The sequence below is a fragment of the Peromyscus leucopus genome, chromosome 3 (genome assembly GCF_004664715.2).
Source record: "Peromyscus leucopus breed LL Stock chromosome 3, UCI_PerLeu_2.1, whole genome shotgun sequence".
NCBI classification, from domain to species: domain Eukaryota; kingdom Metazoa; phylum Chordata; class Mammalia; order Rodentia; family Cricetidae; genus Peromyscus; species Peromyscus leucopus.
In genome coordinates, this window is record NC_051065.1 from 139,178,239 (window position 1) to 139,194,504 (window position 16,266).

General features: G+C 48.2%; 1 protein-coding gene across 3 annotated transcripts in view; it reads right to left on the minus strand.

The window, feature by feature from the left end:
- Positions 1 to 2,618: 2,618 nt before the first annotated feature.
- Positions 2,619 to 16,266, minus strand: part of Bcl2l14 (BCL2 like 14) — a 41,126-nt gene continuing 27,478 nt past the window's right edge. For all 3 annotated transcript variants that reach the window (XM_037204052.1, XM_028894484.2, XM_037204054.1), the window contains 5 exons: positions 15,619 to 16,070; positions 12,053 to 12,223; positions 9,317 to 9,387; positions 7,268 to 7,534; positions 2,619 to 3,022 (listed from right to left, as the gene is read on the minus strand). In XM_037204052.1, coding sequence (XP_037059947.1) covers positions 2,984 to 3,022; positions 7,268 to 7,534; positions 9,317 to 9,387; positions 12,053 to 12,223; positions 15,619 to 16,063 — 993 coding nt within the window. In that variant the 5' untranslated portion in view covers positions 16,064 to 16,070 and the 3' untranslated portion in view covers positions 2,619 to 2,983. The remainder of the gene's footprint in view (positions 3,023 to 7,267; positions 7,535 to 9,316; positions 9,388 to 12,052; positions 12,224 to 15,618; positions 16,071 to 16,266) is intronic.

A 16,266-nucleotide genomic window follows, 5' to 3' on the forward strand; every position in this document is an offset into this window, starting at 1 on the left:
TCCCTAGCACGTGTTCAAATTTTACCAACATTCCAATGTAGTCCTTTGTAACCTTCCTGTGCACGTGTGCATTTGTGTGTATGTACACATGTCTGTCTGTGGAGGCCAGATACTGTCTTTCTCGGTCAATAACTTTCCACCTTACTTTTTGAGGCAGGGTCTCTCCCTGCTCCTGGAGCTTTCTGACTCAGCCTCCTTGGCTGGTTCATAAACCCTGCCCTCACGTCTCTACTTCTCCAGCTCCGGGATTACTCGTGTGTCCACCATACCTGTCTCCTACATGGGCCGTGAGGCATTGTGCAACAAGCGTTTCACTGAGGAGAAATTCTGAGTGTTCCGCCTCTTTCTAAAATGTGACATTCCTCCTGGCTCTGTGAGCTCCGGAGGGTGCTCCTTTTCCACAGTTCCAGGGTTTTGTGGAGCCTTGGGAGATTTTTCCACATGTACCCGTTGATCTGTTCTCATCTGTAGACTTGGACTGTCTGCAGCTTGGGTGCTACTCTCCCCCCACCTTCCCTGGACACTGAAGCCACATCACCCTTCCTGGACTCCAGCTCAGACAGACTGCTGTGCTCTGGGTGTTCCCGTCTCAGAGCACAGCCAGAGAATGCTTTCCATGCCACATTCCAAAGCAATCGCGGGCTCATGTGGCTTCTCATCTGTCAGCATCCAGGTCTTCATCACCATTGCCGCCTCTTAGAAATCCTTGTTTCATTTATTTTGTCTGCAGTAAAATGAAGACTCAGGCAGGAGATGAGATCTAGTTACTGTCACATCATCCTGACGAGAAGCTGCATATGATTTTGGAATCACTTGGAGTGTTTGTTATGACTCCGTGCATCTTGGGCCACACTCCAATTGTACTGATTTACAAGCTGTGGCAGAGGCTGGGGTATGGCCTGCAACCACGTGCCAAGAAGTTGCCTGGTGTCAGATGTATAAAGTCAAGCTACACAAAAGAGTTCCCACACCCCCGAGAAAGGCTGCGTGTGCCAGGTCGTAGGGTGCAGCGCACTAAATCCAATGTCTGCAGAGGGAGTGCTTTGGATCCCCCTCGAGGAAAGACATCCAAATACAGCCCCATGGCAGCCAACAGAGTCTGTAAATGACGCACGGAGGTGGGGGGGGGGCAGGAATGAAGGAGTAAATTTGGATTAGGAGGACCGGGAAAGGAGGCTGTCAGGCAAGTGCATTCCAAGTGGAGAGGACGTTCAGGATCCAAGGTGTGGGAATGCATGGCACATCCGGGAACTGAATAGTTAGGAATGGCCGGACAAAAGGCAGAACAGGGAGAGGACTTCAGTGTCTCCATCTTAAACAGAGACCCATAGGAGGAAATAGAGGAGGAAGTCATTCTCTGTGTGCTACACGGGTTAGTGGTGCCTTTTGTAACAGATGGGGCCCTTTCCCGTTGATCTGTTCATTTTAGGTCAGACTACATTCAAGGTGCCAGCAGCCCAAGGTCCTTTTTTTTTTTTTTTTTTTTTTTGTGAGACAGGGTCTTACTGTGTAGACCAGATTAGCTTGGAACTTGCAATTCTCCTGCCTCAGTCTTTCTCAAGTGTTGGAAACTCAGATGTGTACTACTATGACTGCCTAAGCAGTTTTTTTTTTTTTTTTCCAGTCCTAGTATCGATAGCAAAAGAGCCACCAGTAACTGAGAACAGGGCACTTTCCTCGGCGTTGTGGGCAGCTCACAGCAGGAAACACAGCCACCAGCTAACACTAAGAGGTCCTAAGAACCATTCAGAGCACTGGATGTAGGTTAATGCAGTTGGTCTTCATGGAAGCCATGCTATGAAGACTTACTATTTATTTTAACAGAAAACACTCTGGGGAGGGGAGTGTCGAGACAGAGTCTTGAACTCATGTTTGGTTGGCCCGAAACTTGTGGTCCTTCCACCTCAGCCTCGGCTTCCTGAAAGCTGGGGTGGCAGGCAGCTGTCACCACACCCAGCTTAGATGACGCTTGCTCTTTTAACAGCAGTCTTTGAATGTATTTATTTTACTAGTTACCAACCATTATGCTACTTGCAGGAATAATAAAGGCCCAGAGCTCAGGCTGGGGAGATGGCACTGTGGATATAGTGTTGGCCACAAAAGTGTGAGGACCTGTGTTTGAATCTGCAGGACTGACCTAAACAGCTGGATGTCTCAGTGCACATCTGTAATCCTAGTGCGCTGGTGATGAGATAGGAGGTGGAGAGAGAGAATTCCCAGAAGCTCACGAGCCATCTAGCCTGGGGTCGATGCACAAGTGGCCCTGCTCAAACAAGGTGGAGGGTGAAGACAACACCCGAGATTGCCCCTCGACCTCCATCCGCATGCTGTGGTACGTGTGTGCTCCCATTCTCAATCCCAGAAACCTGGTGGAGTGGAGGTGTGCCACACAAAGAAATCGGTAGGTGATGATGGGCTAATGGTTTTGTACCAAATGGAAGTCTGTCGCACTGCCACAGTAGGTTTTGAGAATGGGTCAGCACAGCTTATACCCAAATCAGAGCTAATAGTAAACTCGAGTTTCTTCTCTCACACCAATAGAGACATCTTTTTTTCTTTTTCAATAGAGACATCTTGAGATGATAGTCTGAGAACAAACAGTACCAGAGACTACAAAAGTAAGCACATGCATAGTTTATCATTTCACCTCCCTGAGATCAACAGACACCCACTGAACTCGTCCTCTAATGTAACTAACAGGATGGTTTCCGTTCTGAACATTTAATGGTGAAATCACCGCTTATCTTTATGGACTCCTTCACACACTCAGCTCAGTTAACCTCGATGCAAAGTCCATGCTACTGAATCCTAAGAGCTGCAAGAGCAAGGCTTCTCCCGATGCCTCTTGAGTCAAAGGTTCTAGAAATTTTGGGCTCCATCTGCTGCATACATTTTAATTTTCTCCTGAAGTCTATGCTGAGAGCAGTGGGCACAGGACCACCGTTGGACAAGGAACATTCCAGATGATAGGTCTTTGGATATTTCAGTCTACTTCTTCAAGTGATATCCCAAGTACTTTTTCCTAGAGGAGAAAGGGAAAGAAAAGCCTTAAAATTCAAAGTTTGATTCACTGCTGAAGTGAAAACACAGGCTGGGAGGCTGGGCTGGAGTTGGGGAAGGTGTGGAAAGGGTAGCTTGACATCCTTGGGGTGCCTGAAAGGAAACCAACAGTGAAGGCCTTCTGCTACACACCCGGGGCTCACAGGCTGACCTCTGAAATGTGCAAAGGCTTTGAGACCCCCTTTAAGATTCCAAAAATGAAAGAAGAGTTGACACTGATGGAGGCTGCAGTGACTGTGTGAACATGCGCCTCACTCAGCGAGGAGGAAGCTTGCTTCGCTTGTGTCGTGATTTGAAGGGTCCCTGCTACAGATGCCTGTGTTGACCGCTTAGTCTCAGCTGGTGGTCCTGTTGTGGAACCTTGAACGGGGGTGGGGGGGTGCATTGAAGGAATAAGTGGATCACTGAGGGTGAACCTTGAAGTTTTAGAGCCTGGCCCCACTTCCTGTTTGCTTTCTGCTTCCTGTTCACCCAAGATGTGAGATGAGGAGTCCCACACTCCCACATCATGGAACTACACACTCCTCTCCATGACTGTCTCCTCTTCAAACTGTGAGACAGAATAACCCAACCTCCTTCTCAGCACTGAGAAAAGTAATTAATACAGCAGGATTTGGAGATGGAGCTGACCTTCCTTCTGCGACTGATCAAGTCACTACTGAACAAGTATTGGCTCAACATCCTTGATGTATGTAAAATAATGGGACCTATCAGAAAGACAGGAGGTGCATACATACCGTCCCAGGCATACGGTAGCTGAATTGATATGGTTAGTTGTAAGCCCAGGAAACCTTCGGTATGGAGACAAGAGTCCAGAGCTTCCTCCATCCCTCTCTATTCCCTCTCCCCTCTGCCTCCTGGATTCTTCCCCCTTCCCTGCTCCTTCCTCCTCCTCCTCTCTCTTCCTTCTTTCATTTTGAGACTTACTCTGTAGCCCAGGCTAGCCTCGCACTCACAGCTGTCACCCTGTCTCAGCCTCCGGAAAGCTAAGATCATGTGTGTATCGTCATGTCCCGCTCACACTTCCCTAGGTGGCATCAATTCATGTTTGTTCATAGGTATTCATTTACCAGTGTCTCTTAGTTCTTCAGTGCTTTTCTGGCGCTTTGGCAGTCAGTTCTCTCACATCATTTCCTTCCGTCTTCTAATTGACACTCTCCAGATTAAACCCAGCTAAGGCCAAGAGTTAAGATTAAGGTTTATTGCCACCTGGTTAGCCAAATTTGGATGGGAAGTACAGAGGCTAGGGCTGCGGATGTCCTGCGTGGGTAGACTGCTTGCCTGGCATGCACAAAGCTTTGGGTTTGATCCCAGAACAGGAGGAAATTAGGAAGGACGTACCTAAAGTCCAGCACTTAGGAGGCAGAGGCAGGAAGTTCAGAAATCAAGGACAGCCTGAGCTACATGAGATCCTGACTCAAAAACAAAAGCAAAATTACTTATAAATAAGAAGAGATTGAAAAACAAGCAAACAAAAACCAGGGACTGGGAGAGACATCTGAGCATGTAGCGTGCTTGCATTAGCATGTGAGGCCTGGAGTCAACTTCACGAGCACGCGTGTGTACGTGTACACACACACACACACCCTTCAGCAATTGCATCAGTTTCTAATCTCTGAAAAATCCCCTCGAAATTCCTCCTGAGGGACTCATCTACTTCCTCTGACTGAATCTGCTTCTCTGTCTAGCCAGCAGCCACGTTAAATAGTTAAAATGTTTGCATTCACTTTTCCTTCTTCTTTTATCTGATTACTGGAATAAGAGCTGGTTTTTTTCATATCTGCTGAAATATAATTTTACCACAAACTTCTTCCTGTAAAAGTGCATAGCTTAGTGGCTTTTACTATTCAGCACTGTACAACCATTACCCTGGACCCTAGAACCCCTTTGTCGCCCTAAACTACTGGTGCCTACTAGTGGTCGGCCCCAGTCCCTCACCAATCTCCTTTTTGCTTCCATGAATTTTGGACATTTTATATGAACAGAACCATATAACAAGTAGCATTCTTGTCTGGCTTCTTAGCACGATGCTTTTTTCAATTTTACTTTTATTTTTCAATCACATATATGTATGTGTGTCTGCAAGTGTGGGCATATATATGTGAGTGCCCACAGAGGCCAGAAGAGGGCATTGGAACCCTGGTGTCTGGAGTTAAAGGCAGTCATGAGCTGCCCAGCATGGATGCTGGGAATCGAACTGGGATCCTCTGAAAGAACAGCAAATGTTCTTAACCGCTCTGGAACCATCTCTCCAGCCCAGCCTAGTGTTTCCTAAGGTTCATATATATGTGTCACTGCTGTTTTTCTTTTTATGGTTCTGTCACATTCCACAGCATGATGTGTGTTCCATTGTTCATGAGTTGATGGGACACTTGCTTCTGCTTCATGGCTAACGTGAATAACGAATATGGCCGTGAGTATTTATGTACATGTTTTGGGTGAAAATGTCTTCAGTTTTTGAGGGGTAGAGATGGTAGCTCTATTCTTTTTCTTTCTTTCTTTCTTTCTTTCTTTCTTTCTTTCTTTCTTTCTTTCTTTCTTTTCTTTCTCTCTCTCTCTCTCTTTCTTTCTTTCTCTCTTTCTTCCTTCCTTCTTTCCTTCCTTCTTTATTTCTCTCCCTCTTTCTCTTTCTCCTTTTCTCCAATTTCTTATTTTCCTCTCCATTCCCTATCCTCATCTCCTCCACTCCTCTCTTCCTCCTCTCACCCTGTCCCTTCCCCCACCCCCCCCCCACGCCCCCGACTGGGGATTGAACCCAGGGCCTAATGCTTGCCAAACACACACTGTACTGAGCTGCATCCTCACCACCCCTTTCTCATCCCCCATCCCCTCACAGTGGTCAGGAAAGGAAGGCAGCAGAGAGCCTCAGTGCGATCTTGACAGGAAGAAAGGAGAACTGAAATACTGTTGGGCGATCTAACCTCCTTTCAGAATTGGTCAGGCAGCTTGAATTTGGGGCTGGTTGGCACACTTCACAGTTCTCACACCTGCCACCAATGCGGAACACAGAAAGGAGCAGAGGCTGGGCCAAGTGGGATGCCACTGAGGACAAGGGCAGGCTTTCCAGCTCCGTGGGGGAGTGTACACCACACTTCCTTGTGAGAGCCACAAGACCAGCCTATGAGCAAGACCCAGGGACACTCTGGTCATACCTAAAATTGACTCACGTGTCCTGCTGGCCCTGGAACGTTCTGGTGGAAAGAAGCCCAAGGACACTGAGAGAGAGCACCTGTCCTCCTCAGACTAACCTTGACCAGTCAGCAATGAGAGCTCAAAATTGGCCTGATGTCAGTCTTGAACAATTTATGTGAGGTCTCAGAGACGAGAGATCAAAGATGGAGGAAGGGCTGGGGCACCGAGGGAAGGAAGCTGATGTGACTGGTTCAGCTCATCAGGAATAGATGCAAGTTCAAGCGCTTGCTTGTCAGTTTGTGCCGCATGGTCCCTGTGGAGGTCTAAGCAGCAGTGACAGGATCCTGTGAGCCTGAACCCTGTGTGAAGATCAGCCCTGCATCCTGCTGTATCAGAGAGTGAGAGCCAGTGTCCCCTGCCCTCATCCGACAGCAGCATTCTGTCGCTGCAGAATTGGTGAAAAAAGAAATGGCATCCATGGAAACATTTGTCGCACCAGCTCCTCATTTCCTGCTTCCTCTGACCCTTTGCCCCACTCCCCCGACATGCCCTTTGGGAGCTCAGTAAATATTTGTGGATGGAGAAGATCATCGCTAAAAATATGTTCCAATTGATGGGACGTGTCTCTTGCCGCGTGAGTGTCATAACCCCATGAGAACTGATTCCCACATGTGTTCCCTTTGTCTTAATAAAATCTTATCGCCCATCCTTTATTAGAGTAGCGAAGGTGTGTGTGTGTGCGGTGTGCATGTGGTATGTATGCATGTGGTGTGTGCGTGTGTGTGTATGAGTGTGGTGTATATGTGTGTGTGAGAGTGTGTATGTGTTTGGTGTGGTACGTGTGTGTGTGTGTGGTATGTGTGCACTCCTGCATGCATGGGTGTGTGTGCACACATGAGTGTGTGTGTGTGTGTGTGTGTGTGTGTGTGTGTGTGTGTGTGTGTGTGTTAAGGTCTCACTATGTAGTCCAAGCTTGTCCCAAACTCACATTCTTCCTGCCTGGGCCTCCTTAAGAGCAGACATGTACCACAGCGCCCTTTTGAGAGGATTCATTTCCTTAATGGATTACACTTACCCATCCACCATTCTGCTGGATCCAGGGGGAGAAGTACTCTTTTAGGTACTTGGTTCCAAAGCCCAGCATCCTATTCATTGGGTGGTTGTCTATGGCTGTGAGCTTGGCTATGGCGTCTATTGCAAGGGCAGCCTTAAAGCCCTGAGCTTTGACTTCTGATTCTCCTCTGGTGTCTACATCCCTCAGGAACAGGTTTGTGATGGTCTTGAACACTGAGTACGACAGCCCATCCTGGAAGCTGCTCATCAAAGCCTTGTCTTTCTTCATCTGTGTATGAGAGGAGGAGCAATTAGGAGGCCTGTGGAAGGCCAGGCTTGCACTCAAAAGCACCAGTAAAAAGACCCTGATTGCAGTTTCAACCATGGCACAGCCTCCTACAGAGTCAAGTGGAGCTGGGTACCTGCTCTATGGATTCCTTTCATTGGTACAAATAAGGACAAAACTGAAAATCTTATTCAACATTCAGGTACTTCCCAAACACCAAGGATGGAAAGGTGTCACGGGTGACTAAGAGCCGGGTGCTTACCCATGGCCCACAGTCAAGTGGGAATGACTAGTAGTGGTGTGTGCTTTTCAAGAGGCAGGACTACAGATGAGATCTGGAACCCAGTACTTAGGGGTAGACTCTGCCCTACCCTATCACGGCAGTGCCGTCTTGGGGATACGACTCGTTTTTCCTATCTTTTTATTTTATCTCTAAACTAGCATAATGATAGTACAGTGTTAGACATGAAAGGGGGAGTCCTGGGGGCACAATGGGGCCACGGAAGACTCCCCACACACATTTGTTAACTAAAAATAAATGAGGGGGGGCTGGTGAGATGGTTCAGTGGGTACTTGCTGCCAAGCCTAAGTTTGACCCCCAGCATCCTTGGTGGAAAGAGAACACAGGCTCTCGTCCATTCTCTGACCTCTACGCATGTTCCATGGCACATGTACATCCCACTCCACCTCCATGTGAATAAACAATAAATGTAAAAAAAAAAATCCATAGATTCCTTTCCCATCATTCTACCCAACTGATTTCACCTCCCACCTCTTCCTCGAACCGGGATCTCTGTGGACTGCTGCTTGAGTTCTGTATGCACAGTGCTATAAGCTTCCTGTGTCCTCTGAGGCCCACTCTCCCCTTGCCAGTGATTCAAAGCTCACACAATCCACCCTCTTCTCTTTAGCCCAGTATCCCTGGTTTTCACTCTATGCCTTCCCTGGGCCTTTTGTCCCCTTTGTCATGATTTTCTGGGCACGTGTCTGGCAAGGCTATTGGAGAGGAACTGTGGTCATGCCAAGACTGCCATTTTATTCTACTTTTCCCTTCTGCAGAAGCGCACACACGTTGTCCCTGGGCCTGAATTCCTCCCAACAGGTCCTGACCGCAGAAGAAGAATCTATAAGCTAGATCCTGGTGGACAGACCCCAGAGATAGGGCATGGTCTGTGGGCACAAAAGAAAATGACTTCTGGCTGCACTGTGGCCTTGTTCTTCAGTGTCACCCGGGGACAGCTGTCTCACTTTCTAATGAGAAGGTGGGGTCTCCACTTCTCCACTTACGGGTCCCCGAAGTTCCACTAGCCTGCCTCTCTGGGTGGATTCCTAAGACGGACTTTAAGCAGGCACAATCCAGCAACTGTATGGGGGATTTCAGAGAGGACCCCAGCCTTTGAGCAACTATGAGACACATATCAAGGCTGCTGGGAAACTGCAAACATCCAGACTCCCCTGAGGTTCAGTTACATGAGAAGGAGACTGATAAACCTATGCAGAAATTTTTCATTTTTCCAATGTCTTTTCTTACAATAACACAGTTGCATTTCTAGTTTCCAGAAATTCCAAGGAGGCTCCAGAAGATTTACTTATGTTTTCCAAAGTGATTCATTTTTGAGATGCTGCCAGTATGAAGAGGCAGACTCCAAGGGAAATAAAATTCAGGACTAAGTGGAAGCCAGGACTCTGGAGAGGACGAGGGTCAGAGCCTGGTGCACAATTCCATTGTCCTGCCCTAGTGCGTGGGCGCAGACAGGAATCACATTAGCTCCAGGAGCTTCATACCTCTCTTCCCAGCTGATCCCCTGAGTATTTCAGCAGCTCGACAATTTTGCTTATTATTTCATCTTCTCCATCTGTTGGGGGAGAGGGAAATTCCAGTTATTTCTTTCAAGACAGTCACAAAATAATAAATGTTTCCTTCCAGTGGCGATGCTTGTGGCATGGTCAGAGATGGAGAAAGAAGCAAGCATTCAAACCCTCAGCTGATAAATCTCACCATTCGTTCAGGACTTCTCCAGTCCCATCCCTTGCTTCTTTGCTCAGTCCCTCCCTCCTCTCCCGATTCTCACTGAGAAACTTACCACCTATTTACTATACGAATACTGTTGAAGACATCAGTTCCACTACACATAATCCTGCCCATGAAGATACTTAGGAGCCATTTCCCTCTTATTTAATTTTTATTTTACTTTGCCACTAAGCAATAGCTACAGCCTAACCCCACTCTGTCTGCTGGGGGGTCAAACAGAGCCTCATGTTTCTAGACAAATGCTCCACCACTGAACCACATACACACCTCTTTTTCTTGTTTTCAGACTATTCCTCAGCAGATGGTACTTTTGTTAAACATAAATCCCCTTTTGTGTGTGTCTATGTGCATGTGGAGGAGAGCAAGGGTCGACACGGGTTGTCTTCTCCGATCAGTTTTTGAGACGGGACCTCTTATTGAACTAGAACTCAGCTGGACTGACTGGCCAGACGGCCCCAGGTCCCCTTTTCTGTACCATCCCTGTCAGGTCGCACAGGCACACGCCACTGTGCACAGCTTCGTATGGGAGCTGAGCATCTGAACTCAGTCTCTGAGCACAGAGAACACCTTACCAGCTGAGCCAACTTCCCAGTCCCCTAAAACCCACATCGGATCGTATGTCTACCTTTGTCAGAAAGCATGGAGCCAAATGTATAGCCCAAATGTGGAGTGACATTTTCCTGGCCTACATCTGGGGACCAATCTCATTTGTAAGTCATTTTTATATTCCTATGTATTTTTTAATGTTATTTTTAAACTTGGTTGATTTTTATGTGATTAAAATTTATACCCTGTATTCCATGTCTCTACAACAATGTGGGGTACATGGGAATAAATTGAACAAGTTCCCGAGTTTCCCAGGATGAAATGGCAGTTGGATAAAAAATGGCTATTGTTGGCATGGACTTTGATGGCTTTTTTCACAACTTGCTACTTAGTAAACATAACGGTGAAAATGATCATCACTACAGAACAGAATCCAAACAGAGAAATGTCAGTTACTGAGGGAATCGAGTTTCTGACTTACAGCCCAGTCTCTGAGGCAACAGGGGACCCACATATTTATCTTGGCTAGAGGCAAGGGAGGCCGGGGATTTAATGTAGCAAAGGCCCAGAAGGTGTGGGAGGAGGAGCAGAGTGAGGAGAGTGATAACCTGGGACTCACCATGCCTGAGAGAAACCAGGCGGAAATCTCCATAGCCCTGGGCATATTCTCTTCTTCAGTCTCTCCGGGAAAGATGCTGTGCTGGAGCCCTGGATTCCTCCCGAATGCAGGGGAGGGGTGCCTTGGCTTCAGCTTGTCTGAGGATATCACTTTCTACCTCCCAGGCACACTTGGGATGGCCACAAAGCCCCGGCTCTTTCTTTTTGGCACGCCTGGAAGGCTCCTCACTCAGAGCCCAGTGGCAGTTTTTAGTTTCAGATGTACAGCAGACAGTGGATAAAGCCACAGCTCTGTTTTGGGGTCTGAGATACACTGATGCCTTTGTGGGGGAGGACTTTCGCTTTGTCCTTCACGCTGCTACAGACCCAGGAGCCCCTTCGTCCTTTATACCCTCTATTAGAGGCTGGGGAGAGAGAGCTCAGAGGAAGGTCAACGGTGAAGGACGGCGGAAGCTTTTTCTCCTTCTACTCTTCTCGCTGAGGCCAGGCTTTCCATGCGGCCTCTGGAATCTGTAGTAGTCCCAGCTACCGCTATCATGTGGGGCAGTGACTGACCTAATCTGGTCTCTAATTCTCACTTTTTCAGCATCTTCTGATCCAGACCTGGTACCGCTAGACCAAATACGAATTGTCCCTCACAGGCTCATGTTTGAATGCCTGTCCTCAACTGTTGGCCCTGTTTGGGGGGTTGTGGAGTTTTTGGGAGCTGGGGCCTGCCGGAGGAAGCAGGGCACTGAGGGTGGCCTGTGAGGTGTACTATGGCTGGCCTCGTCTGCCTTTCTGTGCTTCCGGGTTGACTGCACAGTGGACAACTGCCCTCTACTCTACCCCACTGCCGTGTTCTTCTGCCTAAATGCATGTGGTCCAGCAAACATGGATGGAACCTTCCGAGACCATCAGCCAAAATAAAGATTTTCACCCTTAAGTTGCTTCTGGTAGGCATTTTTCTCACAATGGCAAGAAAAATAACTAACACGCTGGGTGGCTGACAGCCCTGGGTGTTTCCCATGAGTCCTGGGTTGGTTGATGCTCCGACTCTATGCACGACCGTTACAACATGATGAGAGCTGACGTTTCCTCCTCTCCCTCCACAGGAGACTTTTCTTCCGACTTAGCAGTGAGCCGATGTGTTAATTCAACACGCTCATGGCATCTCTGTGTCTTGGGCTGATGTCTTAAGCTAGAGCTCAAGGTCTCCATCATGCTGCTGTGAAGCAGGCTGAAATTCCCAAGGCACAGGGCCCTGGGCTGCATACATACATACACGCCCACACACTTCTATCTGGCACATGCTCCACCCAGCACACTCAACAAGGAAGGCTTACCTTTCTTAGAATCACAAGTTCTAGCGCCTTCAAGCCGCAAGTACGGAACCTCTGGGATGCTCTCTTTGAACTTGCAGCCTCCTCCCTGGATGTGGCTATCTTCTGGTGGTGGCCACAAGCAAACAATTTCAGCCACTCGGTTAGCGATACAAGCAACTTTGGGGTCCACAGCTGAAACAAGAAAAGAAATGCTCAGAGGGCACCCCCAGAACGGGGGCTGCTGTACGGACTGCCCAGTTGCTTAGGATGAAGAGGCCAGCCTAGCATGAGAGGACGATGTCCGCGTCTGAGGTGGGGCTTTCCTCAGAAGGGACTAGCAATTCCCCAGTAGAGGCTGGCATGAGGGGGCAGTATACAGCCGCCCTTCCACAGCCTCATCTTTCCCCCCTTGCCAAGGAACACTAAAGGAGGGGGGAGGTGGCACATTCCTTGACAGAATGCTCATGGTACTTTTATTTTTATTCTTTTAAATTTATTTATGTTTGGGGACACCCTTTATACCTTGGAGGGGTGACCTCTCAGTGCAGTGAACAGGAGAGTTCAGTAGTTTGAGACTCCTTGATCTTATAGCCACAACTTGCCCCCTTTATGTTTAATAGAAAACATTCAGGTTATACTTATAGGTAAACATGGTTGCACAGACACAGCCAGATGTGGTGCTCCACATCTGTAGCTCAGCACTAGGATGCCGAGGCTGCAGGATCATGAGTTCCAGGCCAGCCTGGGCTACAAAGTAAGACTATCTCAGAAGAACAAGTATATGAAATACAACTCAACCTTCATGGATTTGTAATCCGGGGAGTGATATATCATGTGTTTCCACTTGGGGCAGGAAGGTTTACATGGCATAGACTCCCTTATTGTTATTGCCAATCTGATGCAAGCCAGCTGTATGTCTGCTTGAGGAAAGCATGGTGGAATGGGCAAGTACATGATGGACTTGTTGGGCAGTAAACCTGTCACTGCTTTTCCACCAATCACTTCACTGTAGGAACTTGAGGTGGCTCTGTGTTTGGCCCCAAATGGAGCAGCTGAGTCGAATCACACAATGCTGGAGGTTGTTCATTCATTCGCAAGATTTAATGATGAGGAGTTGGTCAAGAGGTCGAGGTCAGCCTAGGCTACATAGCGAGGTCCTGTCTCAAATAGCAAGTAAATAAATACACAAATATATACCTAGAGTGAGCCGAATACTCTAGAAAGAAAGCCATCTCTGTCTTTCTCTTTTTTTCCTGCTTAAAATGGAGATGTGACATCCAGATATGCATAAAACTATATTCTATGGTTATGTACATAGTAATATGTGATTATTCAGCCTCTGATGTAATTTGGCCGATAAACCCACTTTCTGTTTTAGCTGAAGCTTTTTATTCTTAATCTCACCTGAAAGTTATTTTTTCTTCACTTATCTCCCCTTAAAAGGGTGGAGGGTGATCTGAACAGTTTCTTTTGAAAATGTGTGTGTTGGCGGGGAAGCCAAGTGATACTTCCGTTGTGTCGTTTACTCCAGGCAATGGGGAATGAAGAAATGTCCTGTCTCCCTGTGCAGGCCACAGTGACTGACAAAGCCAGGTCTCAGGGTGGGGATTGTTGCTGCTGCCTGTGTTGGGAAGGATGAGGCAGGAGAGGAAGACACTGAACAGCTCCTCACTCTTGGCTCTCCTGCAGACTCAACCATCCTTGGATTTAGGGAGCAGATGCTTTGATTTAAACGAAGCTGGGAAGATAAATGGTCTCTATGTAGTCCAGGCTGTGTCTCCTCCAGCAATGCCCCCCCCCTCCAGAAATTCTCTCTGCCCCGTCAGTGACAGGTTCCGCACATCCTCTGGACCCTGGGTCCTCAAGGCCACAGGAAGTGTAAGTTTCCTTGGCCACAGAACGGTACGAGCCACCCACACCCGGGACCTCCTCCAAAAACTAAGGATGCCGGCCGCACTTTAAAACTGGGCCCTTACTGCCATCTGTTGACTGATTGTGGACACCATCGGACCTGGCAGGAAGGGGCGCTGCTGAGGTGGGAGTGGGTGGGAAGATGGAAGGAGCTTCCGCTCAGGTCTGTAGGTGGAGGTAAGCCCTCAGCGACTGCGTCTTGGTCAACACAATTCATTTTTTCCCAACAAGGGAAGACTGTCAGTGTTTGTTTTAACAATTTTATGTGTGTTGCCTGGTGTGTCTGTGTGTCAGATCCCTTAGAACTGGGGTTACAGACAGCTGTGAGCTGCCATGCGGGTGCTGGGAATTGAACTCTGGTCCTCTGGCAAAGCAGCCAGCGCTCTTAACCCCTGAGTCATTTCTCCAGCTCCTTCATCTGATTTTTTAAAAAAGTGGTTCACATATTTTTTTTTCTTTTTTCTTTTTTGTTTTTTTGTTTTTTTGGTTTTTTGAGACAGGGTTTCTCTGTATAGCTTTGCGCCTTTCCTGGAACTCACTTGGTAGCCCAGGCTGGCCTTGAACTCACAGAGATCCGCCTGCCTCTGCCTCCCGAGTGCTGGGATTAAAGGCGTGCACCACCACCGCCCGACTTTTTTTTTTTTTTTCTTTTTAAAAAGATTTAACACGTATTTTATGTATGTGGGTATTTTGTCTGCATGTACATCTGCACACCAGAAGAGGGCATGGAATCCCATGGGATTATAAGTAAAGGTTTCTGTGAGCTACTTTGTGGGTGCTAGAAATTGAACTCAGGACCTCTGGAAGAGCAGCCAGTGCTCTTAACCTTTGAGCCATCTCTCCAGCCCTGGTGTTTACATTTTGAAAAGTATTTTGTTTGTTTTTCTTTTTCAAGACAGTCCTGCAGTAAGCTGGCCTCTAACTTGCTATATAGCCCAGGATGGCCGGGAACTGGCCATTCTTTTCCTCCGGAAACCTGATGATGCAGGTATGAGCCACTGTGCCCACCTGAAAAACTGTTTGCTTCTATTTGCCTGCCCTCCCTACCTCCCTCCTTCCCTCCCTCCCTCCTTCCCTCCCTTCTTCCCCTCTCTCCCCCTCCCTCCCTCATTCTTTCTATTCTTTTCATGCCCCTCTCTCTCTTCTCTTCTCTCCCTCCCCATTTCTTTCCCTTCTCTCTTATTTGGGTTTTTGTTTGTTTCTTTTTTGAGATAGGATCTCATGTAGCCTAGGCTAGCCTCCAATTTACTACATAGCCAAGGCTGGCCATGAACCTTTGAAATTCCTGCCTCCATCTCCTGCATTCTGGAATCATTAGCTCTTCGGCTTGATCTTTCCATCAACCGTAAGAAGTAGGGAAGAGTGTGCTCTCCCTAATCAACAGGTGTAAACACAGTACCCAGGGGCTCCAGAGGTCAGGACAAGGTGCCTGGCTAAGGTGCCTTTCTTTGTGCTCCTCTCTCGAAGCAAACTTATTTATAGTCACGGAGCCGGAAAACCTCTGCAGCCACCATTCACACCCACCTTCTTCCTTTCTTGGGAAAAGTGGGTGGTTACGATACAAGGTTAGTGAAGTGGAAGGTCCAGGCCTGTCTTCAGCAGGTAGGAGGAGGCAGACCACTCGGCACACACATGGACCGAGACGGTTGTGAGGACGAGACCTCCGCAAAGCCTACCTTCAACCTCTAGGCGCTGCTCCACATTGGACAGAGACCTGGCCCAGTGCTGGTTCTGGAGGCCCTGACGCTGCACCACCAAGGGGCTCTGAGCACCCTGAGCACGGACTTCCTTTGGGGAGCTCGGCGGGCCTTCCTCCTTCTCTGCTGCTCTGAAGAATGTTCTCCAGGAAGACTTCTTCTTGCCAAGGCTTAAGTGCTTCTCACTGGAGGGGGAGCTTCTGCAAGGCAGTGGCACCTGTGTCCAGGAGTCAGTTGACCAAGCCCCCACCAGTGCTTTCTGGGACAAACTTCTTGTTCTGGAGAGCTTGGGTGAGAAGACGGCTGGCGTGCTCTTGAAGACGTGGTGCCTGGCATAGAAGGCCAGGATTTTGAACTCCAGGCTGTTTGGGTCATCATCCTCCAGGGGGATGTCTTCCAGGTCACACTCACTGGTGCTGCACATGTTGGGTCTGGAACGACAAACGGCACATGGTGTTCTACGTGTGGGGGCATTGACTGTGCAGATTCAGAGAAAGCCTGAGGAAGAACTGAAAACACATCCTTTGGTTCTGACCCCACATTGCTAGGATAGCCAGGAGTAAGCAGGGTGGGAAAAGCCACTGCGTTACTGGGATAGGAACAGACAGAGCATAGGAAAGGCCTGGT